Raw genomic sequence first — 18,698 nt, 5'->3', positions numbered from 1 at the left:
GCCTAATTGGTGAAATAGGCCGGGTTCCAACATGCTGTGGAGGGACCGTTCTGCCCTCAGGATCCCCTGGCTTCCCCAGCCTCTCCTCGACCTGTCTCGTTGCAGAAGGGGAGGGGACTGGAGACACAAATTTGGGTATCAGGAGCCTGAGGAGTTCTTAAGCCATGAGGCTGGGTGACCAGCTAGGGGCCCACACTCTGAGTTGTAGGAGAGGCCGGCGGGGTGACACCCCAGCGAGGGAGGGAGAGTGTCCTTGGAGCATGACAGAGGGCCGAGGACTGGTCCAGTGTGGCGTTCTAGACAGTCTGCACCCCGAGTCCAGTCACCATGGGTGACAGGCTCTGCAGATGCTAGCAGGGAGCCCCCTGCATTAACTCATGGGGGTCAGCTAAGTAGCAGCGAGTTATAACCTGTGACTTCCAGACATGGGTCGGGGAGGGGACTGTGTGCTTAGAGGTGCGAGAGGCGCAGGGCACAGACCAGGTGCCCAAGTCAGAGGCCAGCCCCGCTCTTCAGCTACACCGTGCCAGAAACTGGAAGGAGGGCACCTTCCCCGTTTACCCTCCCCCAAACCACAGCAAGGCTCCACCAGGGCAGTTTCTCCAAAGTGGCCCCTGATGCCAATGTCAGAGGAATGAAAGCTGCTCCAGCGCTTACGTCCTGACTTTACAATAAGAAGCAGGTTAACAACCTTAATGCTTGCCAAGTTTCCAGGCATTGAAAAAAAAAATTATCTCTTTAAAAAAACTGCCCACTCTGGCTCCTGGTACAGAGGACACAGTACCGAAGCTGAGTCAACAGTGAAGAAGAGGCATTTTTGCCATGTGCACACACTCACCTTCTCTCTCCCACTGAGATATTGGAGAACAAGCCCCAGGACCTCTGCAGATGCTGCGTACACCTCTTTGTATCTGACAAAGGACATGTTACTGACCAGAGCTTCAAAGTACCTGTGAGAAACACAGAGAGCCAGTAAGCACAGGGCAACCCGTCCTGCTGTCTGACAGAAAGTGAAAGTCACTCAGTCGTATGCGACCCCATGGACTATATAGTCCATAGAATTCTCTAGGCCAGAACAGCGGAGTGGGCAGCCTTTCCCTTCTCCAGGGGATCTTCCCAACCCAGGGATCGAACCCAGGTCACCCGCATTGCAGGTGGATTCTTTACCAGCTGAGCCACCAGGGAAGCCGCTGTCGGACAGAAGTGTATCACAACTGTCCTCCCCGCCCACCCAGACAAATGACACGGGCAAGCCCTGCCCACCCGCACAGCTCCAGATACAGACACTGGCAGCAATGAAATCAGCAGTAGCCTGACTTCTGACCCCTCTAAAGCTGTCTGTGTGACAGGAGGCAGACACACAGTGACACAGGGGTGGGGTGGGGGGCGGTGCACCCTGGCCTCATGACAGCAGGACCGGGGATCAGCAAGGCCACTTGTCCGAAAGTTAGCCACTTCCTGCTGATGCTGTGCTGAGCTGCACAACCGTCCATGACACCAGGCGGCCAAAGCCCCTGGAGCCCCGGAGGCTGACCCAGGAGGACAAACTGGACAGTGAGCACTTCCAGAGAGACAGTGAACTTGACCGAGTGACCGGCTCTGCAGGGATCCAGTCCCTCTCTGTGAAGTTTCGGGCTGTCATGCTAAGGCCCCGCCACGTGGACCCTTCCCTACCCCAGATGATGAGGAGCCAGGAGGCTGCACCTGCGGCATAACTGCAGCGCCCCCTCGTGGCCACACCCTGTGGTGAACGGTCTCTCGACCTCAGGTTGCTTTCAGGAGCGGATGCTGAAAATGGCAGCTTAGAAAATAACAGAAATAGCTAACACCCTGTCTGCCAAAATTGCATAGAAAAAATCATACGGTTTTTAAAAACTCACTTGCTCATTCACTTCACATATTTCTTCTCCCAAATGATTTCTAAACCCAACTACTTAATTCAGGTGGAAATACTAATATGGGTTCTAGTCCTTAAATTTATCAAAATTAAACCATATTCCAGTCTCCAATCAGAATCAGGTGTGCTTTACCCAAAAAAGAAACAAAGCGAAAAACATGACACTTACCGGACACTTTCCACGCCACACTTTGGGTCGTAGGGGGGCAAGTTGTTGGCCATTACAATGCCCAACAACTGAATTCCTACAGAATTGTCTTTAGAATTAGGATCTTTACTGGAAAACTTGTCAAATATTAACCTGAAACGTGAGTGTGAAGAAACAGTGTAAGTTGTCACGTGTAAAGAGCAGGAAGACAGAAGTTAAGATCTTCCATAGCTGATTGTCAGGGTAAGAAACCCCTTCCTTTCCATTACTTTGTTCACACCCAGTTACTCTGCCTCTGGGAGATGGGGAGCTCTGCATCTCCCACAATCTAGTTATTTGCCCTAATTCTCCCTCGGTTGGTGGTGAGAAAAGGAAGAAAAGTGAAGTTGCTCAGTCATGTCCGACTCTTTGCGACCCGATGGACTAGCCTACCAGGCTCCTCTGTCCATGAAATTTTCTAAGCAAGTACTGGAGTGGGTTGCCATTCCCTTCTCCAGGGGATCTTCCCAACCCAGGGATTGAACCCAGGTCTCACGCATTGCAGGCAGATTACGGAGGGCGGATCATGAGTGACATCACACCCTACCAGTAGATTCCACTCCAGGAACCATCCTTCCCTCCAGCACTTCAAGTCCATTAATGTGTTAGTTGCTCAGTCGTGCCTGACTCTTTGCAACCCCATGAACTGTAGCCCATCAGGCTCCTCTGTCCATGGGATTCTCCAGGCAAGAAGACTAGAGTGGGTAACCATTCCCTTCTCTAGGGAATCTTCCTGACCGAGGGATTGAACCCAGGTCTCACGCATTGCAGGCAGATTCTTTACCAACTGAGCCACCAGGGAAGCCCTGAAGTCAGTAAGTCTCATGGTAATTAACCCTGCATAATGTGTGACGAGTTAAAAGGATATTGCAAACCCCAGTAAATCCATACCTGTAAGGGATGGACAGACAATCCTTCCAGCACTCAACGAGGGTTTTTATGATTTCAAGGTTATGTCTAAACACAGCTCTTTTTTGATGAAAAACATGTTTCATTAGGAAATGGAGCAATCGATTCGCTAACACTTCATCTTTAGGGACCCCCTGAAAAATGCAGAGAAATTTCAAGTAAATATGTAGCATTTCCATCTGGGAAAGCATCTCTTAACCCAGAAGTCTGTTTATAAAACAAAGCTGGCATTGTACTGAGGAGTCTGGTTCCCATGATGGTTCAGACGACACGTGACTATAACACAAAGGCATCCCCTGGAGGGCCTCCCCCAGAACCCCCGGGGCAGCCCTGACACGAGGGTGGCTGCGCTCCTGTAGGTCTGCACAATGTTCTTCAGCCTCTCGGAGCCTCTGCTGGGACCTCCCTATGGGGTCCCTGAAGACATCTTCCCTGCTCTGACGGGGCACCCAGCCTTGTCTCCACCTTCTCCCAACCCCAGGATCCCACCAACTACTGGGGCCTTCCCACTAAGACTCCCTCAATGTCGAGGTGACCCCAGATCTGTGCTGGTCACGTGACCCACCGCCAGGATGCTGCTCCGTGAGGTACACAGAACGGGGTGGGGGACACCCTCCCTCTGCTTTCAGCCTCTTGCTCAGACTATTGCAACGAGTGGTGAAAGTTCACTGTGACTTTCAACCTGGCTGTTGCAGCTCTCCTAGCCCAGCTGAATGTCTGACACGGGAGTCAACCTCTTGCAGAGGTTCCTCAGTTAAACGCGGCTTGCTGTGAAATGGGATAGCCACATTCCAACACAAACACGTGTGACAGCTCCATGGGCGCATATTCTGTTCAGTAAGCACGTGCCAGGCCATCCTTCCAGGAGAACTCTGCACACCACTGGGGCCGACATCAGTAAGCAAATAGAGAGCTCCAGCATGTGGAACCAGAGAGCTGGGGACGCCACAGCCTGCATCAGGACAGCGCAGGCACTGAGGGTCATCATCACACCAGAGGTCACCAAGTCACACCAGGCCACCAGGAGCAGGCAGGCTGACAAGACGGATGCTGGAGACCATGACCTCGGCCTCACGTTCAGGGTCTGCCAACATCTATTTTACATGTATTTCTAATAAAATATTCCTCCCTGGTAGCTCAGATGGTACAGAATCTGCCTGCAATGCTAAGAGACCTGGGTTTGATCCCTGGGTCAGGAAGATCCCCTGGAGAAAGAAATGTATTTTCGCTAGTATTCTTGCCTAGAGAAAACTATAGACAGAGAAGCCTGGCTGGATATTTCACATGTACTTTTAATAAACCAATTATTAGGGTCCGTGCTCCTAGCAAGCTGAAGCAGTAAGAAAACAGGACAAACATCCAACATCTTAAAAATAAAAGCAAAGCCAGAGGAATTATCAAAAGCAAAGCAAAGCAGACAGAAGTGAAGGAGCAGCACAACACAGATGTGCAGGATCTGGGCCAGAGACGCTGAGGACACACGGGAGCTGGGGAGAGGGCACCAGAGGTGCAGCTGCTCTTACCACAGGGGTGGCTATTCCTGTCCACGAAAGGATCGTGGCCACGATCTCAACCACTAGGTAGTGGATCCCGTCCCCGCCGTTGTTCTCAGAGACCACCAGCTGCAGCAAGGGACCCAGCCAGTGCCTCGCATGAGGCCGGAAGACCTAAGCGAGAGTTCAAAGGTCAGACATCAGACTGCTGAGTAACTAAGATGGGAATTCAGGATCATCCTTCTGTATTACGACTCGACCTAAATTCAAAACAGACGTGAATGGCAACAACTATGCTGCTTGATTCAATTAAGGTTCTCTGCTGAAGTCTTCCTTATGGGCCCTGAAACCACAGCTCAAAGGAGATGGATTCCAACTGATCTGCTCTTTGCGTAGGTCTGCTCCAACTATGCTTGGAGTAGTAACATTCTACACCAATCCCACCCTCCACACAGTATACAGCCATAGGACCCTACTCTTACTGGATACAGAAGCAAGGGAAGTGGAAAAGGAGGACATAAAAGCGAGGTGCAGGTGGCAAATTTTTTTCACACACCCAAGGTCTCTGAAATCCAGAGCATCTCCACACACTAAATTCCACTGAATTAACTTTAGAAACTCAGACCGAGTATAACCCAAGACTCTCAGCCTCCTTCCCCTCTGCCACCCTCTTCTTTCTCCAAATGTTTTCTCAGGGATTTCAAATCTAGGCTCACAGTTAAATCTGTATGGTCTCAAATCTTTTTGATCAAGTACCCCAGAGGTAAATAATGTTTACAGTCTCCATGTATGTCTACTGGTTTGTCTATACATTTTAAATATAAACCTCTTTACTGTATTATTAAACTATAAAAAAGGATAAAAGTTCAAACTTTAAAAAGAATTGTAAATACAAGTTCCATGTTTTTGTTCCATTAAGACAATGGGTCCCGAAGGTTCCTGAGCTCAGGACGTGTGCAATACTGCAGGCCCCTCACGCCGCACGTGTGCGCACAGCTCAGCAGCCCCCGTGCCGAACTAAAAACTAGATGCCAGCTCCTCTTCTCCAGCCATCAGGCCAGCACTACAGGAACATGAGCTGGATGTCACATGACCCCAAGTACTGTAGCTGAACTGTGAGCCCCAAGAGGACACCGAGGTCCAGCTCGCAGGACCTGTAATGTGACCTGATTCAGAAACAGGGTCTTGGAAGATTATTAGGTTAAGAGTCATTAGCGGGGGACTTAACCAGTGACAATGTCTTCATTTGATAAAAGGATTAAAAGGGATATTTTTACATGTGAGACAGGTGCTGAGAGAAGACCGTCCACAGGCCAAGAAATGGCCAGGGCGCACGGCAGCTGGTCAAGCATCATCGAGGCCAACTGGCTGACACCCCGGCCTTGGGCTTCCAGCTCGAGAACCAAAAGGGTCATTTCCGCTGTCTGAGCCACAGGAGCTAGAAGTCAAGTATGACTCTGAGGAAGGGCCCTTCACCACTCAACGGGCTTAAGGCCTCACCAGTTGCTGCCTGGGAGGCCCGCTCCTGGCATTTGCTCCTCCTGAGCTGCATGTGAACCTCCTGCCCCTCCCAGGTCAGCCTAGGATCGCTCATAAACCTGTCCGAGTGCCCCTCCTGACGGGGCCACGCATGACCGACAGATAAACAGAGCCATGATGCAAACACGTCGGCTACTCTTCATGCAGTTACCAGGAATCTCTTCACCATGTTCTCTGTTACTCTAAACCAAGAAGGCTGGCAGCTGTAAGAAACCTGCCGACACACATACTTCATAACAAAGGCCAGTCCTAACTCAGCAGAAGTTAATTTATGAGTTTTACAAGAAAATGAAAGAAAAATTATGTTAAATAAATAATACAGTCTGGCAAATTTATTTAGAGAATAAAGCCATGCTGTGCTGTGACCCTTAACGTCTTCCTTTATTGTGGGTTTTTTAAAAGTAGATTCACATGTGCTTTTGTGCTTAGTCGCTAAGTCATGTATGACTCTTTGAGGCCCCATGGACTGTAGCCCACCAGGCTCCTCTGTCCATGGGATTTCCCAGGCAGGAATACTGGAGGGGGCTGCCATTTCCTTCTCTAAGGAGATGCATATAATTGAAAAGAATTTTTAAAGAAATAAAGAACTTACTTCCTCTGTATTAACAACCAGCTTGGCTAAGAAAAGACGGATATTTAATGACACTGATGGATTTCCCAGTTTGTCATGAAGAAATTTCATCCAAGGAGGAAGATTTCTTGGCACTGAACCCTGAAACAACACACTCAATATTACTTAGTGAGAAAGTGGCATTATGACACAATGACAAAGCAGGACACAAGTGACAAGACATCACAAGTGTAAGAGATGGAATTCAGTTTAGTCTTCAATGTTAAACGTTCGTTCAACAGGACACGGTCAGTCACGGTCAGCCATGGTGAGTGAGACCAGAAAGAGCCAGAGACCTCCTCTGTGGGCAGCGCGGCCTCAAGTCTTTGCATGTGCTGGACCAGGGCCACGAGGGGGGCCATGCACTCATGCTGGCTGAGCTCATCCACGTCCAGGTCCAGCACGTCGCCTGGGCCCTCAGGGTCCTGACGCTCCTGGGGAGAGAGAGGCCGTGGGGTGGTTGAGCACCCGACTGTCTGCTTCGTCACACAGTGCACATAGTCGGGACCTCTCATCTTCCTCATGTTCTCATCAAGTGTCCCCCCGCCCCCGCCTGCCCGGCTCTCTTCTGGGGTCACACCGAAGTCAGGGCATCACTGAAGACCCGCTGCTCTCTACACACACATCTCTTCAGACGTGTCCTGGTGGCCCCAGAACACTCCACGTCTTGAGAGCAACAGTCTCCATGATTCTCAGCTGCTACTTTCTGTAGAAAGTAGAGCAACTGAAGTATAATCACAGGGTATGTGTTTTCCTATTGTGCTGTCAGTACTTTGAAAAGTACTGAGGACTTCTGTGAACTTAATCTGCCTCAAAATTTTAATCAAAAATAGAATTTTAAAAATTCCTGATCCTTTTTAAGAAAAAAAGAGTAGGGATAATCATTTTACACACAGGATGCTGAACTGAGGTATCACACACATGGGGCGGAGCAACTGATCTGGACGTGTCCCAGCACGATCACTTCCAGGAAAAAGCAGCACAGGAAACTCCAAGAGGACATACTGGACAAGTAAAGGTCACAGCCTGCCCCCACCACCAGACACTCCTTCCCTGGAGCCCCAGCCTCCAAGGAGGAGGTTCTGCTTGGGCCAGGAACGCTGATGACAGACACACGGTTCTGACATCAACTGTGACCCCGGGAGGAGCCGGGAATGTGACCAATCCCCCCACTGCCCCTGCCCTGGGCTGGTGGCATTAAAACCCTGTGCCTGGACTAGGGGCTGGGGCCCCACTATCCTGGGGTGCCCCTTCCTTCCCAACACCAACAACACTCTTTAATCACCCGTCTCCGGAAATGACCAGCGCTGGACTGAGGGTCTTGGGACCCATACGAATAGCTCTGGACTCCAGTTGAAAAATCGAACTGACTCATTTCCTCGCTCAGGCTGCTGTCTGCCAGATACGATAGTGAAGACATGTATTGGGGGCCACCTGAAGGAAAAAGAGGATGAGCCACCGTCACTCAAGTCAGTAAGACACGTGTGTCTCGAAGATCAAGTGACTCCTGGATTTAGGATACTTTCATTAAATCGGTACTCCTCACCTGCCATCCAGGTGCTCTGGAATCCCTGAGCAGTTACTCGTCAGCAAAAACAAAGACATTAAGTCACACTAGATCCAGTTTTTGGACGTGATGCTAACAGAACTTCTTGCATTTAAAATTTTGATGATGCACATTCTGCCCATAAAGCCTAACATAAATGTGGCTACAGGTATTACTGATAAATAACTAATCCAACGTATGTAAGGAATTTAGAAAACTGATCCAAATTTTATCTTTGAATCGGTGGTGAAGAAAAAGCCATGAAGAAAAATTAAGCCAGAAATTAAAACCAGGAACACGTGTAAGGACAGAGGGTTGATTCTACATAGGGAGGCCAGGGACTTCCCTGGGGGTCCAGTGGTTAAGAGTCTGCGTTCCAAGGCAGGGGACACGGGTTCAATTCCTGGTTAGGGAACTAAGATTCCACATGCTATGGAGCAACTAAGCCTGAGCGTCACAAGTAAGACTTGATGCAGGCAAGTAAGTAAATACAGAGGCTAGGAGAGCTCTCTTCAGAGAGTGGCATTACACAAAGCCTCTCGGGCCATGCTGACCTCGAGGCCAAGATCCCCCTTCCGGGACATTGCAGTAAACCCAGGGAGACGAGTCTGAGTAACATACAAGCAGAATCCAAAAGCGAACAGCACACCAATCTTGCATGTGTTAAGAAAGTGAGCCAGATCTGAACTCCTCTGGCTACGCTGAGATGCTTCTGTGCTGCTTTAACTAACTGCATTTCTTTCAAAGTACAATTCTATTTACCACTTGAAAATAAAAAATTTCCAAATCTAATTCAAGGCTGGGGTATTTAAAATACCATCTATATACTGGAATCTTCCTCATCATTTTGGAAATGTCCTACCTGCATCTTCATTTGCCGCCTCCCTGGCTTCTCTCCTAATTTCAATGTACTTTTTCTTTCTTTCCATAGGAACCTATTAGGCAAAAACAGACAATTTAAAATTTTAGACTCAGGGTCACATAGTTTCTATTTTTGCAGCAGTCTGACAAAAACCACTGTTACTCATTTTAAGCAAAACTAACTAAAACACCCACAGAGACAGACCCCGAGAGCCCGTGCTCCTCCAGCTCTGGGACTCAGCGGGTGGTGCTCCTCCAGCCTCAGGTCTGGTCAGGAGCCTCAGGCCCTCGACTGCACAGCTATGACAGACCACAGAGCTCCACAGAGCTCCCAGACACTCACAGGTAACACATAGTGTCTGAGCGCCCCAAAGACTAGTGTGACTATGTGATGTCTTAGTTCTTTGAACACAGGCCTAGAAAACAGTCCTAGCTTTATTCCAAAAGGGCACAGGGCAGGGAGCAACCACTCACCTGAGCTTGTGAGCAGCCGAGCCACACTAGGGTGGGGCGGAGGTCGGTCGTGCAGGACAGAGTGCCAGTCTCCCCTCGCACCTGCTCTGCCCATCCACTGCCCTGGGCTGTGAGAGGCTGCAGCAACCCCAGCGTCTGCTGAGCTCAGCAGAGACTGAGCGTCCTCCCCATCACCCTACCTATTCCAGCTCCTGGCGCCCAGGACTGGCTGAGCCTCCACCAGGGCCCAACCTTGCATGGGGTGAACCTCAACTCACTGACCATAGGAGCTTACTCAGAAGACCACTCGGGGGATGTGTGCTAACAGCTCCTTTTACTGGCATTTTCTGTCCTTTACAAGTTAAGGGAAAATGTGAGTCAGGGCCAACCTTTTACAGCTGCCTGAGAGTATACCTGAGCTCGAACTATAAGCAACCACCTGTGTTTACAGCTCACAGTGGACTTGAGTAGAGAGCATTTAGTGTTCAGCACCCTACGTTTTTCCCTACAAGCCTTGGTAAGTGTTTTTACCTCGCAAACACCATGAGCAGCCTCACTTACCTCCACTTCTATGGGAAACGTGTAGCAGCGCTTCAGGTCTATCAGATTTTCAAAAATGAGCAAGTTCTGTAAATGCAAAGAGTCCTATGATGATGCCCCAGTGGCGGAGAGGCCTGGTGCTGATGTCACTAGAGCACCTGCCGTCCGCATCCAGGCTGGGCTCTAGAAGACCCGCCACCCCGCCCCGAGGGACCCAGCAGCACCACCATCCCCACCCTGCGGGACCCAGGCAGCACAGCCAGGGGTCGAGAGGGGCCTACCTTCTCCGGTTTCTCGCTGAATAGGAAGCCCTGGTAAAACCTGAGCTCCGTGAAGACGCAGCGGACGAGGGCAATGGCGCAGGTGTAGGCGGCACAGTGGTACAGCCGCCGGCGCTCCAGCAGCTGGGCCTCCCCAGCCATGTTCTCCGAGAAGGCATCATGGCATAGCCTGTGGGCAGCCAGGTGGGGGTCAGTCCCTCTATGGGAGACTGGCTCCAGTCCACACTGCGGGACCTGCCCTGTACACCCTCGCCCACACCTGGGCTGTACTGCACAGGAAGCTGGGGTGTGGGGCCCAGCTCGAGGAGCAGGAGGGGCTCCAAGAGGCCGGGTCTGAATGACTGAGTCCAAGGTCCGTGCGAGGGTGTGGAGGGTGGGTGGCAGTGGTGACAGGAGTACTGAGCACACCCAGGAGCCCGGTCTTTGCCCTGCCCACAGTGGCCAGCCCCCCTGAGCACACTGCCAACAGAACACAGCTGCCCCTCTGTCTACACTGCTCCCAACTGCTCCGCACAGCCTTCAGAGTCGGAAGGGATCACTGGCCAGCCCTTGACGGGAGAAGTGTACACGCCCCAGCCAGGGGACCACAGCCTCTGCCCTTCCACGCCCCCTCCAGTTACAGGAACCCCCCCAGCCATGGGACTCCCCAGCTACGGGACGGGGACCCTCTGCAGGGCTGCAGACCGAGGAGCAAACGATCAGGTTCCAATAATACTCAGATGGTCACCATGACCACAGGGCAGCAAGACTTGTCACCAGGAGGCCTGTGTGGCTCCACCCGGCAAGTCCAACGTATCCCAACCACTGGCTCCAGGAGACCAGCAACACGAACCTGCCAGCCCTGGGGACTGTGCTCAGAGGTTGGATTCAGAAGGAAAAACATGGCCCTCAAGACCTTCACTGATGCCAATACCTGGGGGTGACATCACCGCCAAGGCACACACATGAGGAGGGGTCACGGGGTGGAGGGGACTCTGCAGAGTGAGACCCTACACATCTGTGTTCAGCACTAAGACAGGAGCTGCACAGAAAGCTGGCTTCAGAGACGACATGTCTGACTATTCCATGCTTTACAGAACCACTGTTTAGAAATGCTGAAACACTCCTTCAGTTTCAAATGAGAGAGAAAATAAAATACACTCAACTCTGCCTTACTGTAAATCATACACTGAAAACATATTGAGCTCTTGAGGGAGAAGAAATGGTAGAAAAACAATAAGAGAAAAAGCTGTACTCTTTATAGATGATGTGTATTGGATAAAACATGCTGCCCAATAACATGCTGAATTAATTCCATCCAAGAACTCTGTAGCGGCTTCCCTGGTGGCTCAGTGGAAAGAATCTGCCTGCCACGCCATGCAGGAGACCTAAGTTTGACCCCTGGGCTGGGGAGATCCCCTGGCGAAGGAAACAGCAATGCACTGCAGTATTCTTGCCTGCAGAATACCATGGACAGAGGCAACACCACCACCACACAGTCTGTACACAGGAAAACTATTAAAATTCAGTATTCAAGCATGTATTCATATTATACACATACGTAAAAACACATGCATCAAGAAAATTAACTACGATATAAACTTAAGGAAAACCTTACTTAATTAGTGTCTTTGTAAGTTCATTTCCTTCTGTGATGCTTGAGCCATGGAACACCTGGTTAATTTTAGATTCCTTGGAGTGGACATCATCTTTTGGAAGACGAGAGTACATCACCTCTAGCATCTTGTAATATCCCATCTTCTTGGTGATTTGAGTGTCAAAGGCAGATTCATTCAGCTAAAAAAATATAACAAATGATTATCTCTGGTCCTATCAAACATGGAAAATATTTTATTGAATAAATCAACTTTAATACTCAATGTTTCCTGGTGGCCCAGATGGTAAAGAATCTGCCTGTGATGCAGGAGACCCAGGTTCAATCCCTGGGTTAGGAATATTCCCTGCAGAAGGGAAAAGCAACCTACTCCAATATTCTTGCCTGGAGAATTCCATGGACAGAGGAGCCTGGTAGGCTATACAGTCTGTGAGGTTGCAAAGAGTAGGACAGGACTGAGCGAATGTCTGTCAATATTCAATGCCTTTTAAATTGAAAATAATTTTAACAAAGATATTAAACCACTTCAGTAAGAAACAACCCAGGGGCTAAAACATGAACATAAGTACTGATGTGTGGTAGCAAATACTGACTTCAGCTCAGTGAAACTCATTTTGGACTTCTGGCCTCCAAGGGTGTGAGAGCATAGATTTCTGTTGTTCTAGGTCACCGAGCTTATAGTAATTTATTACAGCAGATTAAGGAAACTAATATATATTTGGGTACCAAGAGTAGGGGGGCTACTTCAAAATGAAAAAAAATACATAAGCGGCTTTGGAATTGAACAGGGAAGACAGGAGGAAAAACTTCTGCCATGCATGACAGAAAAAGTCTATATTGTCTATATTTCTTGCCAATGTTAGAAATGTCAACACTGAAGGCACCAATGGTGAGCACTCAGAAGTGGAGGGCAAGCCAGTGGCAGCAAAAGCAATGAATGCTGTCTCAGGGAATGGCCATTGTCACAAACCTATTTTTAGTAGAAATTCAGAAGTTAAAGTAATTGGTGGTGAGGTCTCAGAATGAAGTAGGTAACAGTTTTTAGAAACTGGAGGAAAAAAAAAATAGAAACTGGAGAAAAGAGGATCTGTGCTATATGGTGCAAGAAAACTTAGCTGAAGAGTATTCAGAGGTTGTGCAGAAAGCAGAGAATGTAGGCTGTGCCCTTGAATATGCAGCTGAAAGGATTTCTAAGTAAATTTGTTGGAGATAAGTCTGGCTTCTTCCTTGCTGCTCATAATAAAATGTGTGAGAAATTAGACAGAACTTGATGATGTGGGAAATTCTCAGTCTATCCAGCTTGTAGAAGACGCTGCCATGAGGAGATCCACAGTGAGGGAAGTTGATTGAAGAAGACCACGGGTGCAGCCAGGGAAAGAAGCCTGTGCTCACTGCTGCCCCTCAGCCTGTACCGCCCCCCCACCCCCGCAAGACCCAGAACCAGGGAGGGGCCGTGGCAGGAATCTCCAAGACAGGCAAAAGACAGACAGGTTTCTGAGAAGCTCAGATCAGTTTGAACCGAAAGTGAAGAAGAAAAGATGAAATGACAAAAAGGATGCTATATTCCCCAAATGCTACAGGCAAGAAACAGATAAAACTGCTCAGCTGAAAACAAATGCTAACCTGCAAGGAAAAAGGACATGACTCCAAGGACAGAGTCTTTGGCCCAGAGCACAGAACACTAGGCCACTATTCTCAGGTCTTGAAACCTAATGGATTTGCCTGGCTGAATTTTCAAACTGCTTTGGAAAACAAATTCCTTCCTTCCATTGTCTCCTGTTTGGAACAGGAATGTCTATAATGATCATCCTATGCCTGACCCACCACTGTATTTTGGAAGCAAATAATGTGTTTTCTAGCTTCACAGGTCCACAAATGGAGAGGGTGTGGCCTCAGAATGCACCATTCTGAGAACCCCACCCATATCGATTTATATGATGAGGTCTGGGACTTGGTGCTAACAATCTTTAGGTGAGCTTTGGGACATAGAAGCTTCCCTGGTGGCTCAGAGGTTAAAGTGTCTGCCTGCAATGCGGGAGAGCTGGGTTCGTTCCCTGGGTCGGGAAGATCCCCTGGAGAAGGAAATGGCAATTCACTCCAGTATTCTTGCCTGGAGAATCCCATGGACGGAGGAGCCTAGTGGGCTACAGTCCACGGTATCCCAAAGAGTCGGACACGACTGAGCAACTTCACTTTCACTTTTCACTTTCTTTGGACATAGAAGTTGACGTTGTAATGGGTTTAGACCTGGAATGAGATAAATGTATTTTGCAAGTAGAAACACTTGGCACAGGTGGACTATGTGAGGCTGAATTAAAGACCTAAAAAGACACCCACACTCCGATGCCTAGGACCTGGGTCTGTCACCTTGTAAGAGAGAAGGGATGAGACAGATGAAATGAAACAAAGAATTCTGAGATTATCCAAGAGGATCCTAAATGCACTCTTGTTTACAGGAGAGAGGCAGGGAGAGACACTACACAGAACTGAGGAGGCCAGAAGCAACCCAAGTGTCCACTGACAGAGGAATGGATAAAGAGTTGGTACATACATCAATATGATAGAATATGATAGAATATTACTTGGCCATATAAAAGAATGAAATAATGCCATTTGCAGCAATACGGATGGACCTACAGATTATCATACTAAGGGAAGTAAGTCACACAAAGACAAATATCATATGGTATCATTTATAAGTGGAATCTAAACTATGAGACAGTCAACTTACAAAACAGAAATAGATTCAAAGACATAGAGAACAGACTTCTGGTTACTAAAGGGGGCGGAGAGGAAGGAGATAAATTAGGAGTTTGGGATTAACACACACACAACTATACATAAAACAGATAAACAAAGACCCATTGTATAGCACAGGGAACTATGCTCAGTATCTTGTAATAACCTCTAATGGGAAAGAATCAAATAAAGAATAGACACACATATATGTATCAGGTTGGTGCAAAAGTAATTGGGGTTTTGTACTGTTGAACTCTGCCATTTGATATTGGAATACATTCTTAATTTGGTTATGTTATATATCATTACATCATTTTAATGCATATTTCTCACTTTAAGATTTTTGCTAATGACTTATAACTGTGTAATTTATATTTATTTTAGACTATGGAAATGGTGCTAGACAAAAAACAAATTTGAGCCATTTTTCTTATTCAAGCTCAAATGAGTCATAAAGCAGAGGAGACAACTCACAACATCAACAACGCATTTGGCCCAGAAACTACTAACGAATGTACAGTGCGGTGGTGGTTCAAGAAGTTTTGCAAAGGAGATGAGAGCCTTGCAGATAAGGAGTGAAGTGCCCAGACATCGGATGCTGTCAACGACCAATTGAGAGCCATCACTGAAGCTGATCCTCTTAAAACTACACGAGAAGCTGTCAAAGAACTCAATGTTGACTATTCTATGATTGTTCAGTATGTGAAGCAAACTGGAAAGGTGAAAAAGCTTGGTTGTTTTGAAGAGTCATCTTCTCTTATTCTATGTAACAACAGTGAAAGATTTCTTGATCAGACTGTGACATGCAACAAAAAGTGGACTGCATACAACAACCAGCAATGACCAGCTCAGGGGATGGATGGAGAAGAAGCTCCAAAGCACTTCCCAAAGCCAAACTTAAGGTCACAGTCATCATTTGGCAGTCTGCTGCCCGTCTGATCCACTATAGCTTTCTGAATCCCAGCAAAACCATTACATCTTGAGAAGTATGCTTAGCAAATCGATGAGATGCACTAAAAATTGCAATGCCTGCAGCCGGCACTGGTCAACAGAAAGGGCTCAGTTCTTCTTCACAACAATGCCTGATGGCACATCGCACAACCAATGCTTCAAAAGGTGAATGATTTAGGCTATGAAGTTTTACCTCAACTGCCAGATTCACCTGACCTCTCGCCGACTGACTACCACTTTATTGAGCATCTCAACAACTTTTTGCAAGGAAAATGCTTCCACAACCAGCAGGAGACAGAAAATGCTTCCCAAGAAATCACTGAGTCCCAAAGTATGGATTTTTATGCTACAAGAATAAACAAACTTATTTTTCATTGGCAAAAATGTGCTAACTATAATAGTTCCTACTTTGATTAATAAAGATGTGTTTGAGCCTAGTTACAAAGTTTTAAAATTCACAGACTGAAACTGCAATTACATTTGCACCAAATTAATATAACAGTTTGCTGTATACCTGAAATGAATACAACATTGTAAATCAACTATACATCGATTAAAAAAAAGAAAAACAGTGGATTTTTTAAAAAAGAGGAAGAGGAAGGGGAAGAGGAGAGGGTCAAGTGACCAAGACTAGGAGGGAGGATCACCATGGCCATGAGCCAAGGGATGCTGGATTCAGAGGCTGGTGGAGAGGAACGTGTTCTCCTTGGAGCCTCTGAAGCAAGTACAGCCCTAGGAAGCGGACTTCTGACTTCTGATCTCGGAACCATGAGACAGAAACCCCTGTGGGTCTAAGCCGCACTCCCAGTCATTTTTACAGACGCCTCTGGAAATTGACACAGACGCCACGTGCCAAAAGGCTGAGATCCGAGCATGAAGGGGACGCTTCTTGAGTTGCAGACACCCTGGCTGAATACACGGCAGTTTCTAGTGACACTGACCAAGGAGGGCTGTCATCTCTTACTAACATTCAACTTAGTAAAAGGCTGTGATACCTTTGTAAACCTGGACTTCAACACATCGATAGCCTCCACCACAGTTCTGCTGAAGAAGTCCCTCAGGGCACCCAGGCCGCAGTGCCACAGCAGAGTGAGGATGGCCCGATCCACTACCGCCTGGCGGGTTGCGCTGGGAAGCAGGTCGTCCCTGCTGAACTTCCGGTACACACTTTCCAGAAGGCCCAACTGCGTGGCACATGAACTCCTAAGAACAAAGGAAAATTACATGCACATGCCGGCTTTAAACAAATACTCCGCAAGGGCCCACTATGCTACAAGTAAATGCTAATGATTATGAATTAGAAAAATAAAGATTATGTATATAAAACCATGAAATACAAAAAGCATATGTACATAAGTCATGTGATCTTACTCATCTCCACAGAAACCTTTGTGGCTATTTAGGCCTAGGAAAAAGGATATTTTCATTTATTTTCAAGTTTGGTCCAGTTCAGAGGATACCTGCAAGGCTTCAAAGAACCCCATGCTGAAGACCATCACGTGTTCCGGACCCTGAAACTCATGAACCAAGGACCCACCATTGTACTTCCCAGGAAGAGACTCAGTCAGCAGGGAAACATAGTCTATGAATGACTGCCTACACAATTCAGTCTATAAATCTTTAAGTTAAGGATAGACTGTTTCCCTGCCTATAAAAATAAGAGGTTATGACTGAATGACCACTAAAATCTTTCCCAGTTCTAAAATCTTGATATGAAGTTAGATATGAGCCAGGACAAAAAATACTAGATTTGAAGGTAATTCAGTCACAAAAATCCGAGGTGGCAGGACACAACTGGACCTACAAGAGCTCTGTGATGTGAGCCCAGACTCTGTTCCAGATCTAAACTCTGCATGACCATCCTGCTAAAGGAAGGAGGAGGAAAAGGGAAAAGAGCAAGAATGGTCACCACAAGGTTTACTGAAAAGTCAATGCAAATGAGCATTCACTATGAACACACGTTCCATGTCATTCATAACAGAAGAAACACACATTAGAGTGACACTGAGAGATTCTTTCTCACCTGTTATCACTGGAAAAAATCCAAATGTTTGTCAATATACTCTGACAAAACTGTGATGAAATAGACACTTACATACACTGCCAAAAGGAATACAAATAATACATCCCCCAAAAGGGGATGTGATGATGTGATGATATCTAGCACAACTAAAGGTGCATTTACCTTTGCTCTCACACTTAGGGATCCACTGCAAAGCTGCACTGGCAACATACAACATGGCAGGGCCAGGGCTAGTCGCTGGGCTATTGCTCCTGTGGTCGCTGCTCTATTACTCCTCTAGTCTCTGAGCTATTACCCTAGTCACTGAGCTATTTAGTCACTGTGCTATTACTCTAGTCACTGAACTATTACTCTAGTCACTGAGCTATTACTCTCAACAGCAAAAAGCTGACCCAGAGCCCAGCAACAGGGGCTGCATCCACACACTGCAACACTTCCACAACATGAATAATTACACAATTGCTTTAAAAAAAAAAAAAAAAAGGAAAACAGAGATCTCTACAGCTGATTCAGAGTGTCTATAGAAAATAGGAAGCAGAAAAAAAGGTGAAGGAGCATAAGATGACAGAAGAGGGACCAAGACAGAAGGAGATTCCGGAACACAGCACATTACTTACTTTCAGTGTTCAAAGCATGTATGTACTTTATGTGTTCAAAAACAAAATTAAATCAAAAGAAAATAAATAACTTCTAAGATCTGAAAATTAATTAAAGTATACCTAATGAAGTGGTATAAAAACCACACACTGTATGACAAAACCCACTGAAATGTTGTGAAGTAATTAGCCTCCAACTAATAAAAAATAAATAAATAAATAAATAAACCACACACTGAAAAACACTCAAGTGAACATAAAGTGTGACTATATCCTCAGAGAATATACTCTAAGTAAATTATAAATAAAATTTAAAATGTTAACTTCATCCAGCTATGATTATTCTTATTATTTTTGAAAATACTTTGTGTATTATAGGATGAAATAATTATGTAATGATGGAATGTTATTTAAATCGATCCTGAACAGAAAAAATAAAGATCTACAATGTAAGGGAAAGAATAATAAAAGAAGTTAAA

General features: G+C 46.9%; 1 protein-coding gene across 2 annotated transcripts in view; it reads right to left on the bottom strand.

Moving 5' to 3' along the window:
- Positions 1-18,698, bottom strand: part of PRKDC (protein kinase, DNA-activated, catalytic subunit) — a 136,458-nt gene that overhangs the window by 58,746 nt on the left and 59,014 nt on the right. For both annotated transcript variants that reach the window (XR_010658720.1, XM_065903562.1), the window contains exons 41-52: positions 16,596-16,803; positions 11,914-12,092; positions 10,317-10,485; positions 10,057-10,122; positions 9,044-9,116; positions 7,921-8,069; positions 6,932-7,069; positions 6,618-6,737; positions 4,517-4,660; positions 2,976-3,127; positions 2,067-2,198; positions 839-950 (exon numbers count right to left, since the gene is read on the bottom strand). Coding sequence is in view for 1 of the 2 variants with exons in the window: in XM_065903562.1 (XP_065759634.1) it covers positions 839-950; positions 2,067-2,198; positions 2,976-3,127; positions 4,517-4,660; positions 6,618-6,737; positions 6,932-7,069; positions 7,921-8,069; positions 9,044-9,116; positions 10,057-10,122; positions 10,317-10,485; positions 11,914-12,092; positions 16,596-16,803 (1,642 nt within the window). In the remaining variant the exon portion in view is untranslated. The remainder of the gene's footprint in view (positions 1-838; positions 951-2,066; positions 2,199-2,975; positions 3,128-4,516; positions 4,661-6,617; positions 6,738-6,931; positions 7,070-7,920; positions 8,070-9,043; positions 9,117-10,056; positions 10,123-10,316; positions 10,486-11,913; positions 12,093-16,595; positions 16,804-18,698) is intronic.

Source organism: Muntiacus reevesi, chromosome 12, assembly GCF_963930625.1.
Source record: "Muntiacus reevesi chromosome 12, mMunRee1.1, whole genome shotgun sequence".
Taxonomy (NCBI): Eukaryota; Metazoa; Chordata; class Mammalia; order Artiodactyla; family Cervidae; genus Muntiacus; species Muntiacus reevesi.
Note: the sequence above shows the minus strand (reverse complement) of the source record. Positions and strands in the feature narration are given on the sequence as shown.